The sequence below is a fragment of the Diachasmimorpha longicaudata genome, chromosome 18 (assembly GCF_034640455.1).
Source record: "Diachasmimorpha longicaudata isolate KC_UGA_2023 chromosome 18, iyDiaLong2, whole genome shotgun sequence".
Classification (NCBI taxonomy): domain Eukaryota; kingdom Metazoa; phylum Arthropoda; class Insecta; order Hymenoptera; family Braconidae; genus Diachasmimorpha; species Diachasmimorpha longicaudata.
In genome coordinates this window covers 2,682,606-2,705,293 of record NC_087242.1, presented here as the reverse complement: position 1 = coordinate 2,705,293, position 22,688 = coordinate 2,682,606, and the positions used below count along the sequence as shown (strand labels likewise).

Sequence of the window (22,688 nt, the reverse complement as noted above, 5' to 3'; positions counted from 1 at the left end):
ATTTTCAGTGGATACGTATAAGAACACAAGCGTCAAGGTAAAGGTAGACGAGCGCTGCTAACACATTCACTCGGTTGGCGGTTGTTCCATCAACAACATCATCACTTGAATCGAAGAGTAATGTTGTCACATCGATTATTTATTTCTCCAATTGAGCAGTAACTCAGTTCTTCGAGAGACTTCTTCAACATTTTGGTTAAACTGCCACAAAACGACGGTTCGACGACGACGACGATGGATTACAAAGAGGTTTGTTATTATCTAAAACGTTATCTTCTTTTAAAGCACCAGAATGAACATGAAAAACAGTGGAAACTATTTTTGCAAACTTTTTTTATCCCAACAAAATTTTGATTTGTGCTCCTAACGACTGAAGTAATTTGTCTGTAATTTTTCTGGTGCTTCGATTATTCGTTCTATTTCACTTGTTTTTTATTCACGATTTGTTGTTGAATTAGAAAACTAGAATTATATTCAAACCCTGACATGTACCTCATATTGATTGACCTCGCTGCACAGTGCAACGTACTACTTAGTTGGTCGCCAAAAAATGTTGGACACTTTCGGTTATAAAAAAACATTTTTTCCCGGAGGAATTAAAGTCTGTATTTACAGGTCATTATTCGTCTTGCTAATCATCAATTGTTAATTATAAATATTGAGTGATGATCAGGCAAAAATGCCTACGTACCCTATCCGGGCCGGTGAGAGTGTCCATGCGCGAACAGAACTGGGGTGGGGGTAAAACGGAGGATTTTTAATCGTCAATTATTCGAGACTGGCTGAGTGAAAACAATTTTTTTTCTGCTCATCTTAAAGAAGATTTTCGGCACCAAACGTGAGCCCCAGTTCGTTGAAATCGGATCGTTGAGTCTAGAGATATTGGGGAATTCCCGGAGGTCATTTCGGCGAATTTCTGGGAGGGGGGAGCGACGAATTGTTTACCCCCGGCCATTGCTCGAGACTGGCAGAGTGAAATTGAAGATCTTTGTTCTCATTTTCGAGGGCATTTTTTGGGGATTAAAATAAGCTTTGAGTCATCGAAATCGGTTCATTGAGTCCAGAGATACAGAGGATTCAGTGAAATTCAGTTTACCGATCATCCCCTAGTGTCAGACGTGTGTCACACGTATCAGTGGCATCAGTGCGATGATGACTACGATGATCAGACGAGTTTTCCATTCTGGAATATTCAGTGATGTCTGACAAGGGGGAAATGTGTCATTAAGTTGGTTTTTTATCGAACGACGGACACTTGAACACACGAGTGTCACGCAGTACGTGATGATCGGGTGAATGGACTATCAGACGTTGACAGTTGGCAAATGATAAAGACTTTTTGAGGTTAGACTTCACATGGTTTCTTACTGTTGAAAAATTAGAGTGGGCATTGTCGAGTGGGTGGCCTATATTTGAACGTATGGAATGAATAATTGTTGACTTTTCGGCGAACAAATGAAATATGAAAGAATAGAACGGGATTTGGATTTGCAGTGAGGGCCATTGCGAATTGATGATAACACGAAAATGTGTGTGCGTGTGAGAGTAAGAGTATTCCGTAATTACTATTTTTAATGACTTCATGTACACGTGTGAAGAAAGTTGAATATAAAAATTCAGCTCTCCTTCTGCGACATTCTGCTGAACCGTTGGAAGTCTTGAAATTTTGTTGGGAAATTCTTCATTTTTTGCTTCAATTCCACTCAAAATTTGCTGTTTTCTCCACTGATTTTGGCAACAAATAGTCGATAGGCAGAAATCTGCGAATGTTTACTTTCCTGTAGATATTTAAGGCTGAAATTTTTTTCGATCGAATGCTTTGAATCTTCTACTGAACTCTTCACACGCCCTCATTATCCCCAGAGTAATTTTCCACAAACTTCCAAGGCTCTTCCCACTCTACACACTTTCCACCGATTGAACTGCAACTGTATTTATTCTGAAAAAATTCAAGGATCTTCTTGCGTATATCGTGATCCCTAGATCCTGGAATAGAAACATTTGCGTAATTTAGAAGTAGAAAAAAATTGGAAAAATATAAAAAATGTTAAACAGGAAACAATAAAATGTGAAGAAAAATAATAAGAAAATCCCTCGACGAGCTGAAGACTTTGGAGATGAAAAAAAATTCCTGGAGCAGGTTTCCTGGGATTTTGTTACAATTTATTGAAACATAGTCTTTATTTTGTTATCAAAAATCATTTTCAGTTGGAGAAGGAAAAAGTCGAGGAGGAGATGTGGCTGACAACCGGAGAGGCAGCGAGCCTCGGCGCCGACGAAGTAGCAGCCCGACTCCACGTTGACACGAGAAATGGGCTCTGGTGGCAAGAGGCCGAGCAGAGACAAAAATTAGTGGGATACAATGAACTAACGGTCAAAGAGGAAGATCCAACGTGGAAAAAATACATCGAACAGTTCAAAAATCCATTGATTCTGTTGTTACTCGGATCGGCATTCGTCAGTGTCTGCATGAAGCAGTTCGATGATGCTGTCAGTATTACAGTTGCCATTATAATAGTTGTAACAGTAGCATTCGTCCAGGAGTATCGTTCGGAGAAGTCCCTGGAGGAACTGAATAAATTGGTACCTCCAACCTGTCATTGGTGAGCATTAAACAAATTACGAGGAACGTGAGGCAGTCATTACGTATGAATAATCATTAAAAAAAATGCTAGAAAGAATTTCAATGAAAAAATCTATTGGTATTTCATTTTGCTTTTATTTCAACATTTCAAGATGTTTTCTGTCATTTTTGTTATTAGATAACGTTTTTTTTAAGCAAAAACTGGAAGATTTTCGCTGTTTTAAACAACGAAATTGAAAAATTTCTCATTTGCAAACACTTTTCCATTGAAAAACAAAACATATAATTTTTTTAAATATGAAGAATTAATTCTTATCATTCAAAATGACAATGAACAAATAGAATAAATTTTTAACAACAATTTTCAGCCTCAGGGAGGGACGAGTCGAAACATTTCTCGCTCGAAATCTAGTCCCAGGTGACATTGTTCTCCTGAATATTGGAGATCGCGTGCCAGCGGACATAAGAATCTACGAAGCAATAGATTTGTCAATCGACGAAAGTAGTTTTACAGGGGAAACTGAGCCGGCGCAAAAATCAACAGCTCCTTTGCTGAAGAGCAATGGCCACACATCGAAGAAGAACATTGCATTTATGGGGACTCTTGTACGATGTGGCAATGGCAAGGGAATTGTCATTAACACCGGTGAGAAGAGTGAATTCGGTGAGGTATTCACCATGATGATGGCTGAGGAAGCCCCAAAAACACCCCTCCAAAGGAGTATGGACATTCTCGGTGCCCAATTGTCCTCCTATTCATTCTGCATAATCGCTTTCATCATGATACTTGGATGGATCCAGAAGAAGGCGTTCCTCGAGATGTTGACGATAAGTGTAAGTTTGGCAGTGGCAGCTATACCCGAGGGTCTACCCATCGTTGTGACAGTTACCCTTGCCCTGGGTGTCATGAGAATGGCCAAACGAAAGGCCATAGTCAAGAAGTTACCGACCGTTGAGACCCTGGGATGTGTCAACGTCATTTGCTCGGACAAAACAGGAACGATAACTAAAAACGAAATGACAGCCACCATTATTGTCACACCTGAGGGATATGTTGCAGATATAACTGGCACTGGGTACAATGATCGGGGCAAAGTCCGAATACGAAAGTGCGATAATTCCGAATTAGCGAGAATTTCGGTGACGAATTTACTGGAGGTTGGATGCATCTGCAACAACGCTGTCATTCAGAATGACACATTGTTGGGACAGCCAACGGAGGGAGCCATCGTTGCTGCTGCCATGAAGTATGGAATGTATGGAACTGCTGATAAGTATCTGAGACTCCAGGAGTATCCCTTCTCATCAGATCAGAAGATGATGGCGGTCAAGTGTATCTCCAAATATTCCGAGGACAAACAGGAGATTTACTTTGTCAAAGGGGCACTCGAGAAGATTTTACCTCAGTGCACCAAGTACTCGAGCAACGGACAATTGTATTCATTGAATCAGAAAAAGGATCATGAATTTTTGGCAGAAGCTTATGAGATTGGACAGCAGGGACTGAGGGTCATTGGGTTGGCTCGAGGTACCTCACTCCAGGATCTTGTTTATGTCGGGCTCATTGGCATCTGTGATCCCCCCAGGGAGGGAGTTCGGGATGCCATCACAACCCTCGCTAACAGCGGTGTCAAGGTGAAAATGGTGACTGGTGATGCTAAGGAAACTGCTGGGGCCATTGCCAGCATGATTGGCCTTGACACTATTCACATGAAACTCATGTCAGGGGATGAGATTGAGGGAATTACCGAGCCTGAGCTGGAGCAGATCATTGATAATGTCAGTGTGTTCTATCGTGTGACACCCAGACACAAGTTGGCCATTGTCAAGGCCCTTCAGAGGAATGGAAATATCGTGGGAATGACTGGTGATGGGGTTAACGATGGTGTAGCACTCAAGAAAGCTGATATTGGAATTGCTATGGGGAAAAATGGGACTGATGTGTGCAAAGAGGCGGCTGATATGATACTCGTTGATGATGATTTTCGGACAATTATCGCTGCTATTGAGGAGGGCAAGGGAATATTTTACAATATCAGAAATTTTGTCAGGTTTCAACTCAGCACCAGCATCGCTGCTCTTGCTCTCATTGCTCTTGCCACTCTCATGAGCATTCCCAATCCACTCAATGCCATGCAAATTCTCTGGATTAATATTATCATGGATGGACCACCTGCACAGAGCCTTGGGGTTGAGCCTGTTGATAAGGATGTGCTGAAACAAAAGCCCAGGGATACGAAGGAGCCCATGATCACCAGGAGTTTAATCATCAATGTTCTTCTCTCGGCTGTTATTATTATTCTGGGAACTCTGTGGGTTTTTAATCGAGAGATGAGCTCGATGGGCATCACTGCGAGGGATACCACGATGACCTTCACCTGCTTCGTGTTTTTTGATATGTTCAATGCACTCAGCTGTCGGTCACAGGTAATTTATTTTGAGTTTGAGGGGGGAGAGGGAATTTTTTTGTGCTTATGGAGGTGTTTTGTTTCAGACGAAGTCGATTTTCACTATTGGATTTCTCAGCAATAAAATGTTTTTGGTCGCTGTGACTCTGTCTGTCATTGGCCAGATGCTGGTGATTTATTTCCCACCGCTGCAGAGTGTTTTTCAGACTGAAGCACTCACTGCTAAAGGTGAATGACTTATTTGGAAGATATTTTTTAAAAATATTTTGGGGCTTAGGTGAAGGGCTAGTAGTGGAGGCAAATTATTTCTGAAGCCATTTTCTAGTATAAAACTATTTTTTGTTGAAATTATTCTATTGAGAATGGAAAGTCATTAAAAATACTGTGTATTAATTGTCAATATCAATTTTTTATACTAAAAAAATTTGTTTATAGTAAAAAAATTGATGATTTTATGAGAAAAAACTACACAAAAAACTTGACGATTGTTTAAATCAAAGAAAATTTTCTCTAAATTTTCGTGAAATTTTCTGTACAATTTTTTTACTTGAGTTAACGAAACAACAATGATTCATAAAATAATCTCAAAATTTCAGATATAATATTTTTGGTGGGTCTCACATCCAGCGTATTCATCATCAGTGAAATAAAGAAGTTCCTAGAGCGTCTGTGGGAGTCACGACGCACGAGTGGACGGTATTACAGTAAGTCTGAATTGGATTTTGTATGACAATTGCTGTCTGGCGAGGAGGAAAAAATGGATTAATGCTCGCGCCAATTTGTTCAATCCAATTGTAGTTGAAGGAAAAAAAATTAAGAATGAAAGTTATCTCATCAGTTTAACACTCTTTGGCATACTGACTGCAGTGGAAAAAAGCTCAGTTCTCTGGAATACAGAAGTAGATAAAAAAATAATGTAAATCTCATGATTCTGACATACGACGGACGTATTTTGTCATCAGTACGTTGTTGTCTGCATGTCTGTGCAAGATGTCCATTTGCTGGAGCACATGCTCTCATGAATATTCTGTTGTGATTGTCGTACATGTGCGTCGATGAATTTACAGAATACAGGAAGCTGATTAACAACAACTCCAATGTACATGGATAATGTCATTAAAATGAGATTAATCGTTTGTTTCCTCGATTCATGAACAACATTTGTTCAACTACTTTTGTCATCACGAAGAATGTGAGGACTTATTCAATTGCTGAGTATGATGTAAGTGATGAGCTTATGGCGGGGCAAAATGGAACAGTAAAGTCATCTGAGCATTCGATTTTTCCCACCGATTTTGTTGAAATTATTTAAATTTATCATTTATTGCTCAATCAATTTATTATCACGAAAGTCTAACGATTTTGATTTTTCTGTTTAAATTTGTCGTTTGTTCTCGTATTTTATTGCAGCATTAAAACCAAGAAAAAAAATCAATTGACTAACAGAGAAACAGAGAAAGGAATATAATCAAATAGAGATCGACGGACATTTCCATGAAAAGTCTGTCGAAAAATGCCAGAGAATAATTAATAGAACAGTTGAACACAACTTGTTCCAAAGTACTGGGGTTTTTCCATTAAATTTTTTCGTACGTCCAACTGTTTAGACAAAGATATGATGTACAGCAGTTTGATTCTCCTTGATATTAGTGTCAACTACGATCATTAATGTCCCATGAAATTCTGAAAATACCGAACAGTAGCTCATTATCGCCTATTATTTATGAAATTTACCAATAAAAATTCCTCACGTATTCACATCACTTTATCGATATTGAGTGTCACAACTGCACATTCCATTGAACATTTAATTTAAATAATCACCAATTTATTAATAGCTGAGCTGTATTTTCAGGTCTCAATTCTCACGATAATATTGAACAGTAGAAATTAATCAATTAATTAAATTCACGTGTGATTTATTGTGGTAATTTTCACACGTATCTGCATTACCCGTATGAATTTCCAATATTGTATCTCGTAATGTAGTTGATCGTTTCAAAATTTAAATGATCAAAACTTAGTCGATTAAGGTTGTTGTCGCACTACGGTCTCTGTAAAAAATTAATGCGCTGTCAAATGGCCGCGATTAAAGCACAAGACAGTAAATAGTCTCACACGATTGATTATGTATGAAAATTTAAATTGTAATTATATATTTTCCATTGTCAATTACGTTAATTAATGAGCTGTCTGTAATTATTTGTCGAAAACAAAGTGGTCAATCGATTAAAATTTTTTTCACTCTTCCCCGATGCGGCTTTTACCCCAAATAATTTTTATTAAAAAAACTATCGAGTCGTCGATTTTTTAAATAATTATAATCCGTGACGTTCCATTTAGACTCGTGAAAAGTCACCAAAATTTCGAAAAATTCTATCTCAAGTTCAAAACCGACAATCTCAAGCAGGAAGTGATGATTTTGCAGCTACATTTTTCAACTATTCATCGTTAATATTTAAACAAAAACTGTTGAGTAAATATTTTACACGATAACAACCTTAAGAATAGAATTCGAACAACGCACAATGATTGTTAAGAGATTGATAGCACATTGTCATTATCCCAATGGAAATACGAGGGTTCATCCATGGCATTTATTTTTACTCAAGAGATTATACATTAAGAACAATCGATTGTTAATTGCAATCAAGGGTCATTGACGTTAGCTGTGAGGACAGCGTCACTAAGGGATGTCATTCGTTTTTACTCTCGTAAATCTTATATGTTTGAGGATGTTTACCCATTCTCAGGACATTACCCCTCACATTTTCACGATTTTTCGGTTTTTAAATATAGAAAAAATTGAATAATTAATTAACTATGATAATTATATTTATATTGATTATATAGTTGATGAATGGTAGCAGTTATTATAATTAATTCATCGCAGATCCCCTCGGACAAAATAAATACATAAGGAATTTTCAATGTTTTAAAAAATGGCGTACAAATTAAAAATTGACACGCCATCAATTAATGTATTTTTTATAATTCATTTGGTTGGAACGTTTGGAAAAAATATTCAGGTTGAAAATTCGGATTTTTTTTTAATTGATAGAATATATTTTTGGATGTACAGGAAAATCTCGTTGAGGACGATAGGTCATTACCCGGAAAAAATGAATAAAAATACAAATATTTTTATTTTGTATTGACGTTTCCCTAAAAAATTATATTTTCAATTTAAAAATGTCTTCTCCGACAAAGAGAAAGTAGAAAATCGATCAATTGTTATGTAATTTTTTTAGAGACTATTCTATGTACCTAACGATATAAAACTTTGTAAAAAAACTTTGAGTGTGTGTGGAGAACAAGAATAATTTTTAAAAATATTTGTTTAGTTAAAGGAGCTATTTATTTTTTCACTGCGCACTCGTTTTTTTTTTGTCCACTCAATTTATAAGTATGAACGTGGGACTGAAGTATTTATTGAGGTGGAGGGAATAGCTTCGCCTCATTGTTGACATAATATGGAATTTTTAATCACCTGGGGTTCTGGGTAAACATCCTTGAATGACGATAAAGGGCTGAATTAGTGATTCTCACCTGTGATTACAAAATATTATCAACATTCGGAATTGGTGCTATGTAAACAATCGTCTTATCTCCATCGATATTACTCGATATTTGTCGATACAGAATTATCGATGGAGAGAGATTTTGACGAATGTATCGGAGAATAATTATCGATTTCTATTTATAAATCGTCGCTGAATAATTGCTACCTGTACAGGATCACTGAATTTTAAATGCATTTCTCGACTTAAATATGAATATTGTGTTTTCTTTGTATATGAAATGAAAAAATGAAAAACTGGAAATAAAAGAAAATGGAAAATTAATAACATTTGAATAATTATTAGAATTATCCAAATTGTTTTCTATTGATTGTAATTATCTTTCCCAATTTCATTAAATTCTAGAACTTCGATGGATTTATTTATTTGTCGCTAAATATTTTTATATTATTGATGAGGAAGTAATTCACGGATTATTGGAATTAACAACAAAAAGGCCTTGAATTTTTTGAAACAATTATAATTATTAATTCATAATAATTAATTCCTTCGTTCAAACAATCCAGTCGTTATGGTAATTTTGTTTTGGTAACGAACTATCAATTTTTATTTATTTACAAATGAAAATAAGACATTTTAAAGGCCGCGAGGGTCAAGTGGTTGTTTATGGATGAAAAATTTATAATTGTAGATAAAAAAAACGTAAAATGTAACATTTCAATGATTATTGGAGTTAATCAACTCGATTTCCGTTCAATACATAATTATTATGTCAATACCTTGAATTCTCAGAAGTTTAGAACGAAATTGTTCACGAATTACTGTAATTTGCAAATATTAATAATAAATTGATAATAATTGGCCCTCTGGGCTTTTCTGGAACAGCTCTACACAACTCTAAAAATTCATTCTTCCATTCAATCTATTCATTAAAGTTAATTTGTTCTGGTTAATGAATGCCTTCCAGTGCACTGTACGTGCGGTACTGGTAGAGCTCTGGGCCACCGTATCCGTACAACAATCTTCCACGACCGTTTTCATCGTAGTATGGGTAACGATACTTCGGCCTGCACATCAAATTGTATTTCATGTCATGTGTGACTTTGTTAAAAAAAAAATTGTTTCGATATCTTGAGCGTTCAGTGGAGTTTTACGCACGTTAAACTTCTTTTGCGCACGTTAAACTTCTTTTGCGCACGTGAAATTTACCTTTGCGCACGTTAAACTTCCCTTGCGCACATTGAACGTGCGTAAAACTTCACTTTACACCGAGTCTAACGCACTGAACGTGCGTAAAACTACTTCTCATAAGTAAAAATCGTATATTGTCCTACTAGTGCGTAAAGTAGTACTTTTCCGCACGATGTGGAGGGTTCCACGAGTACCTGACGAAGCGTAAAAATTTACTTTACGCACGCTCTTTCACTTGACTCATAATTGAAGAAAAAAAGCACGGAAAAGTACTACTTTACGCACAGAAAACGACTACGAAAAGCGAAATTTTATGTGGAGGAAATGCAAAAGAGTATATTATGCAACTAGTGCGTAAAGTCGTGCTTTTCGCACGATGTTCGTTTTTCACCTTTCGAAGTACTGGAAATTTGGAGCTTTTGGTTCTGCAATCGTCGCCATATACCCCGGCACCACAGCCATCATCATAACGAAGAGAAACATAACTTTCAACTGGAAAATATCAAACGTTCGTGATTTCACTTTTCAATTGACTTTGGAATTTTTTTCCTCAGCCTTTATAGAGTTAAAATTCTGAATTCAATGATTTCTTCATTAAATTGACAAATTAACATCAAGAATTACAAAAGAATACGTGAAAAATAATAATAATTAATAGTTATTTCATAAATTCTTTAAATTGAAGAAAAATCAAAATAGAACAAAAAATATTGGAAAATGAAATTTTTTTTTCTACTTTCTCCAGCGAAAATGTCATTTGAGCCCACCCGAAACGAATAAAAAAATTCAATAGACGTTTAACAATCTATAAATAATGTAGTGAATTGACATTAATTTTTATCAGATTTTTAGAAAATAAATTGATTTTATAAAAAAAAATTAATTATCAACTTCTTCGCAAAATAGAATAAAACATACCATTATTATGATTATTATTATTATTATTGTTATTCATTGAACCGTTAGACATACGATTAACCCCGTTATATTTAAATAATTATAATTTTGCATGTTGTGCATTTGAATTAAAGGTAAACCCTTTGGTTTAACGATTTAATCTTTAAATTAAAAATACAAAATTCTGAAATTTGATTTTTGAAATATCTACGAATGCATAGAATAGAATAGCATAGAAGTACTGGATTTATTTTTTAGATTGAGGAAAATATTGAAAACTCACGAAAATCTTTGGCTCCATGTCGAGTATTATTGTGAGCACTATTTTTTTTTTAATTCGAGGCTTTTTAGCTCTAGGAATATCTGATGAACACTAAAATATCTTCAGGATTGGGACAACGTTGGGTGAAAGAGGTGAGACGATAGTGAGTCACTTGATGAATTCGTAATCACGAGTGAAAGCAGGTCTGCTTCCATCGGCGCAGAAATGTGAATGGCTCGACGAGTCACGAATGGGGAAATTATTTTGGATTTTGTAATTTTCCAGGACAAGGTTCACGGTGTCTTCGACGTTCTCTGGGTGATTATGACGATTTTTTTTTATTTGTTTGACAACTTTGTGGGACTCACATGAAAACATAATATTTTGACATTTTGTGATGTGAAAAATTGGTCTCGATATTTTTATGAACTTTGAGAGTTTTATAGTCACGAAAAGGGGGAATTCTCAGGTAAAATAATGTCTGGAAAATAAAAAAAAAATATTCGATAAATCGTAAATTATCGAATTTCGATATTCGAGAATCGATTGTATTTCATTCGATTATTAATCGATTAATAATTTGGCAACAAGCAATCTGCGATCGATCATCAATCGATTACCTGTCTAATCGATCTCCTATCGAATCGATATCGAGTTTCTATGGATCGACCCACCATAAAAAATTGATCCCCTAAAAATCTCGAATTTATCGATTGTAAGTCTTCTCCGTTCAACTATTTCTATAAAACTCTCAACTCGACCCTCTAATCGATCACTCGATATGATCGATTATTAAGCGATCGACTAGTATTCGATTGACGGCTCAACTCGACCCTCATATCGAGTGATCGATTAGAGGGTCGAGTTGAGCCGTCAATCGAATACTAGTCGATCGCTTAATAATCGATCAAACAACGATTGTCCAATGCTCGACTGCCAATCGCCCAACAATCGATCATCGATCGTCAACCGACTAATAATCGATTAACAATCGATCATCAATCGATTAAAAATCGATCATTAATCGACAAAAAATCGATCATCAATCGACTTAAAATCGATCATCAATCGACTAAAAATCGATCATCAATCGACTAACAATCGATCATCAATCGACCAACAATCGATCATAAATCGACTAAAAATCGATCATGAATCGATCATCAATCGAGGAAAAATCGATCATCAATCGATTAAAACTCGATCATCAATCGACTAAAAATCGATCATCAATCGACCAAAAATCGATCATCAATCGATCTCCTCTCGAGTCCCCATCGAGTAACCAAGAATCGATATCCCCCAGCCCATCAAAGGCACCTCCCCCCGTACCTCTCATTACACCCAATTAACTGAACAAAGCACTACCGACTGCCAGGAAAAAGGGTATAATGACAGGGTGTAATCCCCTCCGATCACTGTCTCACCCCAGCCCCTAATTCCCCGAAATTCCTTCCTCCACCTTGAACTTCCCCGCCCAACGCCACACTATACCAAATTTAAATGACCGCGCCATCTACCCTACCAGCGGCCATGTTCGCGCATGCGCGCGACACGCTGATGGGGCTTCGTGGATCAGAGTAAAAACACAGCTGGTCCTGCAATACTCCACTACGATTGATTGCTTTCCCATGTGATTACCGTGGAAGGAAAGTCTCTCGATGGTAAATATCCCCCGAAAATTCTAAATAAAAGGGGAAAAATGGCCGCCCCAACCGCGACCACCACCACGTGTTTGTAATCAGTGTCTCCTGGTGATAATCGCATTATTGCAATTGATTACATGTTTTTACTCTGGACAAAGGAGTTTGTGTCGCCCCAGGGGAATATCTCATCGTTCGAGTGAGTAATGCACCAGTAAATACTCGAGAAAAATCACTTTTCCGGGGGAAAATGTGTTTTTTTTTATTTAGAAAATGATTTTGTTGGGAGACAATTGGAGAAGTCACTGCCCTTGACTGAATAGTCCATCGAATTCCTGAAATTGTTCTCTGGCGTGATTCCACTGCATTTTGGTGCAGCATCTCGTTATACTCACACTCAACCACAACTCCAGGGGGAACGTGAAAAATTCCTTTTTCCTTTATCTCCTCTCGTTGTGATAGCATTCTTATCTGGGGTCATTAGTCTTGCCTTGAGAAATATTCACTGAAGTTCAGTCAGTGGAGGAAAATTGTTCACTTACCTGCAGTTTAACGCGGTTTATGTCTATTGTTTTTTCTGGAGTGATTGAGTGGAGCAATAACGATATGCTTGAGGGGTTCTCACAATTTTTACATCTCATTGTACATTTTTTCAGGGGAAAAATACTTCGTCTTTCTCATTCAACGGTTTTTTAGTACGTGTTCGAGAACCATTGAGAGGAATTTGTTTACCTTGAATTTTCGAATGAGGTGATTTTTTAGTTGTTTATTATTTCTCAGTTATATCTATGTACTCCACTTATTGTTAATAATTTTGTGCTCTTCGGTTTACGTTTGAGTTTGACGATTGTAGACAATTGAGAGGATTTTATTTGTGTTGAGTTTTTTAATGGGATTATTTATTATTTATTTTTCGTTCATTTTATGTTTTTGAACGAGATAACTATGGAGAAGGAATTTGTCATTTCCTTGAAATAAAAAATATCCCCCGAGGGCAAACCGAAAGATAACATAATTTTAACAGATGAGTCTCGGATATTTGTTCCATTCCTTATCTATTTTCTTCATTTTCGGGTCAATTAGTCGGATAAACCAACAATATTGACGTTAAAAAAAATAGTCAACAATTTTCTTTATTCACAAATGAAATCAGTCGCGTTTTTCCATTTTTTAACGCAAAAAAATTATATATTTTCCCTGTTATATCTATTTTTATTCCACTAATCAATCATAAACCAATTTCAATAATTTAATGAACCAATATCACAAGATATTTAATAACTAATTAAACTATACAACGCTGACGACACGTTAAAAAATCCCTCATATATTCAATCGTTTTATTGTATTCCATCTAATCTCTCATTCTTTAAATATTCTTTTTAATGATTTCTATCGTTCACTAAATTCGTAGGTAACTCTCCTCGTTAATTATTGTTCAATAGTTTAGATAAGTCCAAGGGAAACGACGGAAGCTATCGAAATGTCGTTTTCAATGAATTAATGGGAGATGTCCATAATGGATTTTAAATGCACTGGAATAGTTTCGCGAAGGCTACAATTTTTTTTTCAACAAATTCCATGGGCTCTTTTATCGTCATTCGGTGGCTTATCGATCTGTATGTATACATTGCCTCGTGGCGACTCAGCTGTCGAGGTGCCAAGCCACGGTCACCATCTGTTTCACCTGTCTTTCTTACTCCTTCGTTACTGTATCGCATCTATATTGTGCATGCATGCGACTGATGGCTGTGGAAAATCCCTGTGGGAGGTAAAGCTTAATTTTAGACACGCCCGCAGGTGATTTTTTTTTTTGTGATTTGTCGATTGAAAAAAATTGCAATTTTTTTCAATATTCCAGTTTTGCATAAGAAATTTTGACTGATTTTCCTCCCACTTTACTTGAAATTTTAAATTTCTCGCTACATTATTATTATTATTATTATTTGTTATTATGATTATTATTTGTCTCTTTTATTTGTTAAAGATGAATCATTAATATTTAAGGGAGATTTAATTGAATTTTAGGTTTATTTTGTTGTTTAGCTGAGATTGAAATAGAAAATTCGACTGATTTTGACATCAGAATTTCTGAGACTCTCCCACAATTATTTATTTTTATCTATGAAACTACTTTATCGACTTCATTGGACTATGGAGTCAATAAATTTCGTAATTGAAGAACAGTAATTGCGAAAGAAAATAATTCTAAAAATTCATGTAGACATAGAGTGGCCTCATTTCACCGTAACAAACGCCCGACAGATAAAAGTCTATGAAATTTTATTTTCAAACTGAAGTATTTGTAATATTTTCTTTCTTAAAATAATTATTTTTCATTTGAAAAATGGGGTCAAGGAGATCTAATAAACACAATCTATACAGATTTTTTTGGTTGTGAATGGGCAAAGTGAGTGAAAAAAAATATTAAATTTATTTTTATTTAAAAATTGTTAAGTTATAGGCGATTATTACAAACATGACGTGAGACCTAAACTATTCCATGATTATCACTAAATTTATAGCTAAATAATCGGTAAAAATATAAAACCAATGTGACCTAAGATTTATCTACGAAAATAGTTGAATTTGCAATTTTAATAGTCGACGATATTTTTTAAACATTTATGTGACTCTAGTTTTTCACAGATAAATTTGTCTAATAAAATCAAAATTATCTAACAACGCAATTTCCGTACATTTCCCCTATTAATTATAAAAAACCCCAAATCACCGATAAACCCCAGATTTATCACCTAAATATTATCTCCCCCTCGCCCCTCCCAACTTTCCCCCAACAATACCAATATTCTCTCCCCAATAATTTGATTCTCTTGTCATTCCAGATCGTCGATCTCCACCAGATAATGCCCGGATCCTCGGAGTCACTTCTCATCGAAAAAATATTCTAAACCTCCCCAGGACTGTCTCATCCCCCCTAAAATGGCCTCGACAAGTGCTCACAAGCGTACAGGCTCGAACTCGAGCATGTTCACCCACAAAAGAACCGAATCGGGTTCGGGTTTCATACCCCACAAGCGTCCGGAAGTTGGTCATCGTCGTGCTGAGAGTATATCCAGTGCATTTGGCCACAAACGTCCCGAATTTGGCCACAAACGCAATGGAAGTGGCAGCATATTTGGCCACAAAAGATCAGAATCAGCAAGCCACTATTACCCAGGTCATCGTCGTAACGAGAGTATGTACGCCATGACAGGTTTATACGCAGAGAGTACAGGAAACAGTCATTCAGTTGGTCTTGATCTACTTCCTCCAAACGAGGGAAGACTGACCCACGATACAGTGATAAGATGTCACAGTAGAAATCCAAGTTCAGGTCTCGTTGATCATCGTGATTTTATTATCAAGTGTCACAGCAGAAATCCAAGTGCCTCATTTGTTGATAAAACCGAGAAGGAGAGGCCCCACACACCTCCGATGAACCTAGACTACAAAGACTGTGGAATACTGAATTGCAGGCCAGCAGTTATTCAGAGATTTGCTGGTATCAAAGTCTTTGTTTTTCTTTTGTCATTTTTGGTGACTGTTCAGCAGGCCCTAAGCTCTGGCTACATAAACTCAGTGATAACGACAATCGAGAAGAGATTTGAAATACCATCGAGCTTGTCAGGACTCATTGCCAGCTCATACGAAATTGGTAATGTCACGACTGTTATTTTTGTCAGTTATCTGGGCAGCAGGAGACATATACCTGTTTGGATTGCCATTGGTGCTGCTATTATGGGCCTGGGATCCATGATATTCATGATTCCTCACTTCACTGCTGAACAGAATCTAACGACAACACTCAATAATTCCAGCTCTGATAATATTTGTCGTGTTGTTTCACTGAGAGAACAGGATATGGGACTTGGGAGATTGTCATCTGGCCTTTCAGCACCTCCATTGGCACCACATAATAATCTGAGGGGGGACAATTGTATACAGGGATCACCTTCCACAACTGGACCAGTTATGCTTTTTGTTCTTGCACAGTTACTTTTAGGATGTGGTGGATCACCACTTTTCACACTTGGAACGACTTATATTGATGATCATGTTAGACCTGAGAGTGCTTCATTGTATATTGGATGCATGTACAGTATGGCTGCTTTTGGTCCTGTACTGGGCTTCCTTCTTGGTGCTTATTTGCTGTCGTTTCATATGGATTCATTGTCATCCACCACCATTGACATTGATCCTGGGGATCACAGATGGGTGGGAATGTGGTGGGGAGGTTTTTTACTGTGTGGATTGCTACTTGTTCTCGTTGCTATTCCATTCTTCAGCTTTCCTAAGACACTTAGCAGGGAGAGGGAGAAGCTGAAGATTGTTGTGGAGAAGAGTAAACAGGGGGGAATGGAGAAGGAGAAGTGCAAGGAGAAGGATACGGGGAAGGATGACAGTGGATATGGGAAGGATGTTAAGGGTGAGTTTTTCGGGGGTCTTTGGGAATTATTCGAGGTAGTTAAGACAGTTTCCTAGGGAAATATTTGCTTTTGAGAGGAGGGGAGAAGGTAATTAATGAAAAATAGAAGTGAATTGATTTTTTATTTAATGAAAAAGGACAAATTGAGTCAATTGAGTTAAGATTTATCAATCTTTTTCTACAAAATAAGGAATAAATTCCATTGTCTAATTTGTTTTAGAAAAAAAAAACATTTTTTCACAATTATCTTCAATAATTATTTTAATTACTTAATTGTCAAGTAATTAATTATTTATTCTCTTTGCAGACATACCACGAAGCATGTGGCGACTCGTCTGCAATCCAGTGTACGTGATAACCTGCCTTGGTGCCTGTATGGAACTTGTTATAGTCTCTGGTTTCGTCGTATTTTTGCCAAAATATCTTGAGACCCAGTTCAGCTTAGGAAAGAGCCAAGCCAGTATATTCACTGGATCAATAGCAATGCCTGGTGCTTGCATTGGAATATTTTTCGGTGGTTGTTTGTTAAAACGACTGGAGCTGAGGCCAAAGGGGGCTGTACAGTTTGTTCTTGTATCGAATGTTGTGTGTTTGATGTGCTACATTCTACTATTTTTCCTTGGTTGTGACAATGTCAAAATGGCTGGTACAACAATACCATATTTCAACAGCAGTACCAAAGCTGCTGAACCATTTCAAGTTAATCTCACAGCGTCCTGCAATTTTGGATGCGAATGCCGAATGAACGATGTTGAGCCAGTTTGTGGTAACAATGGACTCACATACTTCAGCCCTTGTCATGCTGGCTGTACTGCCTTCAGTTCAAAATCAAATTTCACGAATTGCGCATGTGAGTCATAAACAATGTTTTCTAAATTAAATTTACGTTGCATTTATGCAAATTTATGAATTCTATGTTTATAATTATTTCTAGAAAACAAAACGGTCAATCGACTGAAATTTTTTTTGCTGTATTCAATAAGGCGAATTCTAGTCACTGGTTTCACTGATTTTGACAGATTTACAAAATTCCTCGAATATTGCATAATGATTTTTTATTTGAACCAGGCATTCATGGAAACTTGTCGATGTTATCACCGGCGGCCAATGAATTTGCTGAAGTAACAGCAATACCAGTTGCAACGGCTGGACCATGCACATCACCATGCAACACAATCTTCCCTTTTCTCATTTTACTCTTCTTCATGACTTTTGTTGTTGCTGTTACGCAGATGCCACTGCTCATGATAGTACTTCGGTGAGTTAATGACAATGAATATTATCTTTTATTTATAAAAATATGTTGTCACACATAATTCGTGTAGCAAAATATTCTACTTCCATCAACATTTATCGCAAAAAAATCCCAAAGAATTCTAAATTTATTCAAGGTCAACCTAATTTTGGAAACCTTCTCCTACTAATTGTTAAGTAACTTTGAAAAATGTTAAATAATTACAGGTCAGTCTCCGAGGAAGAGAGATCGTTTGCCCTCGGTATGCAGTTCGTGATATTCCGTCTTTTCGGTTACATTCCTGCTCCAATACTCTTCGGAAATTTGATAGACTCTACTTGCCTCCTCTGGAAGAGCACCTGCGGTGAAAAGGGGGGCAGATGTTTACTCTACGATATTGAACAGTTCAGGTACAGATACGTTGGACTGTGTGCAGGTATGAAGATACTCGCTCTAGCTCTATTCCTCCTGGACTGGTGGCTCATAAGGAGAAGAAGACAAATGGAGGATATGCCACCAGCACTCACTGTCAATGATCTCATTGGATCAATAATAAGTCTCGATAAACTGTTCGAGGAAAAACCCAGCAATCAAAATAATCAAGATAATGAGCATGTGACGTGTAATTCAACTAGCAATACTCAATCGTCGATATCGTCACCGACTGAGCCAACAAAATCAACAAATATTGAGGAATCAGAGTCAGCGCAGCTGACTCAGGGCTCGGTCGATTCAATGTCTCATCCAAAATTATTAACAGATTATTCGGACACTAATAATCATCATGGTTAATGATAGTTTTAGGTTTAGGAATGAAAATAATAGGGGGATGGGAAAAGGGATCGTTTTATTAGTGGAATTTATGGGATATTATTGTGACAGCATTTATTGGGGACTTTGGGGATGTTTACCTCGGTTTTTTTATGGATATTCGAGTATTTTTGGTGAGTTTGTGCCCGTTTCGGGATTTTTATTGTCAAATTATCAAGTTTTACTGCACGAGAATTGTTTTTAACATATTGACAAATACATTTTGAGGATAAGTAGGGATTTGAAGGATTTTTTTTACTGATCTCACGTGAAACCAATATCATTTTCGATATAATTGAAGATTTAATTGCTCATATTGATGGAGAATTTCAATTGTTTAATTTTGGAGGTGAACTGCACGAAAACAATTTTTTCAATCAATAAAAAGATTTTATCCATTTTTTTGGTTAATAAATTAGGAAAATATTCATGAGAAACTGATTTTTGAAATTTTCTCAACAAGTTAATGGGTTCATTTGGCAAAGAATTATTCAGTTTACGCTTTTAATTATGGTGAATAAATATAAAAAAATTATTTGTTCATGAGAAACTCATGTTGAAGATGATCTCAATGACAAAAAAATCAGAAGTACTTGAATATCGTTTAATTGGCCATACTTAACGCGTTAAAAATACTGGTGTGAATATCCCCATTGACGGATACTGTAAATATAACGACTAACTGCCTTAAAACCGCAAAATTAGGGATCTAATCTGTCGATTGTAGGCGTACTACATCTATCAAACACTCTGAGGTTATCATTAATTAAAAAAATTCAATAGAAAAGACCTATTAGAGTTTATTCAAAAATTCTATTCACTTTCTGACAAACAGTCCTTGAATTTCTTCTGATTAGACTTCTCCAATAAAATTGAATAATAATGACTAATAAAAAATCGACTTTACCAATTCCCACGAGGAATGATTAATTCGTTAAAAATAATTAACTATAATTTTTTGGGTTAACTACTCTATGACCGAAATTTTTCCACGTCTTTATGAGAAATAAATAAAAAATCGAGTTTGATCATTTTTACTGGAAAATGAGAATTTATTGTTTTTTTTGTAAAATATAAATTTAACAAAGTTAATGTTATGGACGAAATGTCAGTTGAACTCTCAAAATATTCCAATAGAATTTTTTTATTGAATTTTTTTTCACACGAGAGCGAACAAAAATAATTGAGTGAAGAGTCTCGTAGTATATAAGTTGCACATTATTTCATATCAACGAGTTCTAAGCAGTCAATATAGTATTATCGGATAAATGAACAATATTGAACTCCATTTGTAACCTTTTTACTTCTTCCTTCAATGGAATTGCTGTGACGATTCATTTGTACAGGGGAACGATGGCAATAGTTACGAAAGTGAATAATTTATCAATTATTAATATGTACAGATTAAAATTCAAAATCCATACGACTATCTCATACTTAATGATTCACTCGTGTGATTGAGTTCCGAAGGCGCATACGATACTGATAATTATCGATAGATTTGTATTGATAAGATAGACTATTAACTGGAATAGTGAGAAAATAATTGTAAAATACTGTTGGAGGGTAAGAGTGATGTTATCACGTTGGAGATGGATTCAATTGAAAAATAGTGGAACTAATTGCCACTTTTGACATTAGGGTTGTACCTGAAGCTTTCTCGATTGTCCCGGAGGAAGTTATCATGATAATTTAATGACTGGGAAATTTAACAAATCATTTATTCAATTCGGGAACACGAGAAATTTTTCGTTTTGCCATTTTGGTGATGATTTTAGGGGAGTAAATAATTGGGAGAAAATTTTGGAACAGAGGGGTGGGTAATCACTCTCGGGGGGTTTATGTCCATGAGGTGATGATAATCATTGGCACTTCGTACTGATTTTTTACGAAATTTTGGGGACAAGTTGGGGAAATTTTGGGAATTTCTGGGTTATTAGTCGATGAAGAATTATAAAAATTCATTCAATCAGAATTAAATTCCGAGAATTGACGTTTCCAGTGAATTATATTTTTTAATTGTCAATGAAAAATTTAATGCAGCTCCCAGTGAAGTTCCAAATGTGCGATAATTTTATTGTTTTTTTTATTTCAATAATTTAAATTAATATTTCGAATCTGTTTATTAGAGGAATCGACATTTCCCCAGGATATCACAGCACTTGAATCACAGAATTCATGGAATTCCACTTCAGTGACGATATTTAATGAGTGATTACCCCCTCTTACTCGTCAATATATGTGCAATCGCCGTCAATTGTTCACAAATGCTAGTGCACTGTGAATCATCAAAGGAAATGAGTGAATCAAACTCAATTATCAAAGAGCTCAAAAATAGTAAGTTAATGACAAAGAAATGAAAGAGATTTATCGTTCTCTCTCGAGATTGTCTGCTCCATTCGACTGTATGCGATAGTCGATTCATGATCGATTGTTAATCGATGATTAGTCGATTAACATTCGATGGCAAATCGTTGCTCGATCGTTGTTCGATCCATGATTGACCCATTCGATCGCCATCGACCAGCCCTCGAGTGCTGAGCTCGACCCTCATATCGAATGGTGCATTATTCCAGAATTCGATGAATCGACGTATGCGATTGATTGTTTTTACGAGAGAATGACATTTTTTGGGAAAAATTTAGAATAAAAAGCGACTAAAATCGTCGTGAATCGCATGGTCTGCTCGAAAATGTGTGAATTATTTTCAACATTTGACGAATAAATTTATATTATGACTAAATTACGAGAAATTAGTTTAACATTAAATACGAACGTATTCGTTAATAAATCGCTTGAAAGATAATGGAGAATAAACAAATTTCGTAGGTGAATTGCATTTTTTTTTTTTGTGAAATTAAGAAAGTGACGACAATTGCAAAACATTTTTATTATCAAATTTTGCTGAGTAAAAATTTAGAAAATTTCAGTTTCACCGGCTTTTATGTACCTCCGTACCATCGATGATGGTAAAACAATGTCTAGTTTACTGAAGGTCAAGAGACAAACTCGACAAAGAATCATGTATAACGACGATAGCTTGCAGTTATTCAAGGCCACCATTGTAAATAAAAAACAAATTTATATAAATAGAATTTGGTAACAGTTGGTAGTCGAGAGAGCGTGATGGCCCTTCGTTATTAACGACTAAGATATGCCTTAAATCAATAAAGAAATTTGTTGGTACGACAAAATTCAATAACGCTATCAGTGATTACTCCCAGAGAAAGGACAAATGGGGTGATTTTAAGCGATAACGCAATCAGTGCAATTGTTCAACGTCAGGGTTTCTGTTTCATATCAAGAAATTTGTAAATTAGGTATTATTGTTAGTCCTTGAGTGACTGGTGAATGTGAAATCATTGGATTATTATAATACACGAAATCTGGCGATGTCTCGACTCAGTACTCAGTTATTACGTTAATTCCTATTTTTATTCATCTTTTTAAGGAGTTTCATTGTCAACTAAATTAAATAATTTAACTAAATTAAACAATTTAACTAAATCAGATAATTCAACTAAATTAAAAAATTTAACTAAAGTAAATAATTTAACTAAATTAAAAAATTATGGAGTGTTCCACAAAATTTTTAGAAAATTCTCTCAAATTTGGAAGAGTTCCTTTTTCCTCGATTTAATTAGCGTCTTATTTTACAGATAAAGTTAATAAATTAATACTTGAAATTAAAAATCTAAATATTTGATTA

General features: G+C 35.8%; 3 protein-coding genes across 11 annotated transcripts; 2 read left to right on the top strand and 1 right to left on the bottom strand.

Moving 5' to 3' along the window:
- The first annotated feature begins 2 nt into the window (after positions 1-2).
- On the top strand, positions 3-8,840 carry LOC135170715 (calcium-transporting ATPase type 2C member 1). Of its 3 annotated transcripts, none has more exons than XM_064136755.1 (5): positions 3-249; positions 2,209-2,603; positions 2,953-5,011; positions 5,079-5,220; positions 5,589-8,840. In XM_064136755.1, the coding sequence occupies exons 1-5, from the start codon at positions 235-237 to the stop codon at positions 5,720-5,722; spliced, it is 2,745 nt and encodes a 914-aa protein (XP_063992825.1). In that variant the 5' UTR covers positions 3-234; the 3' UTR covers positions 5,723-8,840. The 3 variants fall into 3 exon arrangements, with proteins under 3 accessions (XP_063992825.1, XP_063992826.1, XP_063992824.1); XM_064136756.1 differs by lacking the exon at positions 3-249 and adding an exon at positions 722-1,344; XM_064136754.1 differs by lacking the exon at positions 3-249 and adding an exon at positions 1,383-1,545.
- LOC135170735 (uncharacterized protein) lies at positions 7,547-13,368 on the bottom strand. Of its 2 annotated transcripts, none has more exons than XM_064136787.1 (3): positions 13,239-13,368; positions 10,096-10,196; positions 7,547-9,580 (listed from the first exon to the last, which is right to left on the bottom strand). In XM_064136787.1, the coding sequence occupies exons 2-3, from the start codon at positions 10,185-10,187 to the stop codon at positions 9,463-9,465; spliced, it is 210 nt and encodes a 69-aa protein (XP_063992857.1). In that variant the 5' UTR covers positions 10,188-10,196; positions 13,239-13,368; the 3' UTR covers positions 7,547-9,462. The 2 variants fall into 2 exon arrangements, with proteins under 2 accessions (XP_063992857.1, XP_063992856.1); XM_064136786.1 differs by lacking the exon at positions 13,239-13,368 and adding an exon at positions 10,885-11,100.
- LOC135170713 (solute carrier organic anion transporter family member 5A1-like) lies at positions 12,432-22,384 on the top strand. 6 transcript variants are annotated; one of them, XM_064136749.1, is made up of 7 exons: positions 12,432-12,705; positions 13,163-13,256; positions 13,952-14,277; positions 15,353-16,935; positions 17,243-17,785; positions 18,004-18,193; positions 18,397-22,384. In XM_064136749.1, exons 4-7 carry the CDS (start codon positions 15,450-15,452, stop codon positions 18,959-18,961), a joined length of 2,784 nt encoding a protein of 927 aa, XP_063992819.1. In that variant the 5' UTR covers positions 12,432-12,705; positions 13,163-13,256; positions 13,952-14,277; positions 15,353-15,449; the 3' UTR covers positions 18,962-22,384. The 6 variants fall into 6 exon arrangements, with proteins under 6 accessions (XP_063992819.1, XP_063992818.1, XP_063992817.1 ...); XM_064136750.1 differs by lacking the exon at positions 13,952-14,277 and having other exon boundaries at positions 12,450-12,527; positions 12,668-12,705; XM_064136748.1 differs by lacking the exon at positions 13,952-14,277.
- Positions 22,385-22,688: the final 304 nt, after the last annotated feature.

Excerpts from the sequence above, each read along its gene's own strand:
- LOC135170713 (XM_064136747.1), top strand. The coding sequence starts at position 15,450 with ATGGCCTCGACAAGTGCTCACAAGCGTACAGGCTCGAACTCGAGCATG. Across the intron at positions 16,936-17,242 it reads ATATGGGAAGGATGTTAAGG|ACATACCACGAAGCATGTGG; the intron begins GTGAGTTTTTCG and ends TTCTCTTTGCAG. Across the intron at positions 17,786-18,003 it reads AAATTTCACGAATTGCGCAT|GCATTCATGGAAACTTGTCG; the intron begins GTGAGTCATAAA and ends TATTTGAACCAG.
- LOC135170735 (XM_064136786.1), bottom strand. Across the intron at positions 9,581-10,095 it reads AATTTCCAGTACTTCGAAAG|GCCGAAGTATCGTTACCCAT; the intron begins GTGAAAAACGAA and ends TTTGATGTGCAG.
- LOC135170715 (XM_064136754.1), top strand. Across the intron at positions 5,012-5,078 it reads CACTCAGCTGTCGGTCACAG|ACGAAGTCGATTTTCACTAT; the intron begins GTAATTTATTTT and ends GTTTTGTTTCAG. Across the intron at positions 5,221-5,588 it reads TGAAGCACTCACTGCTAAAG|ATATAATATTTTTGGTGGGT; the intron begins GTGAATGACTTA and ends TCAAAATTTCAG.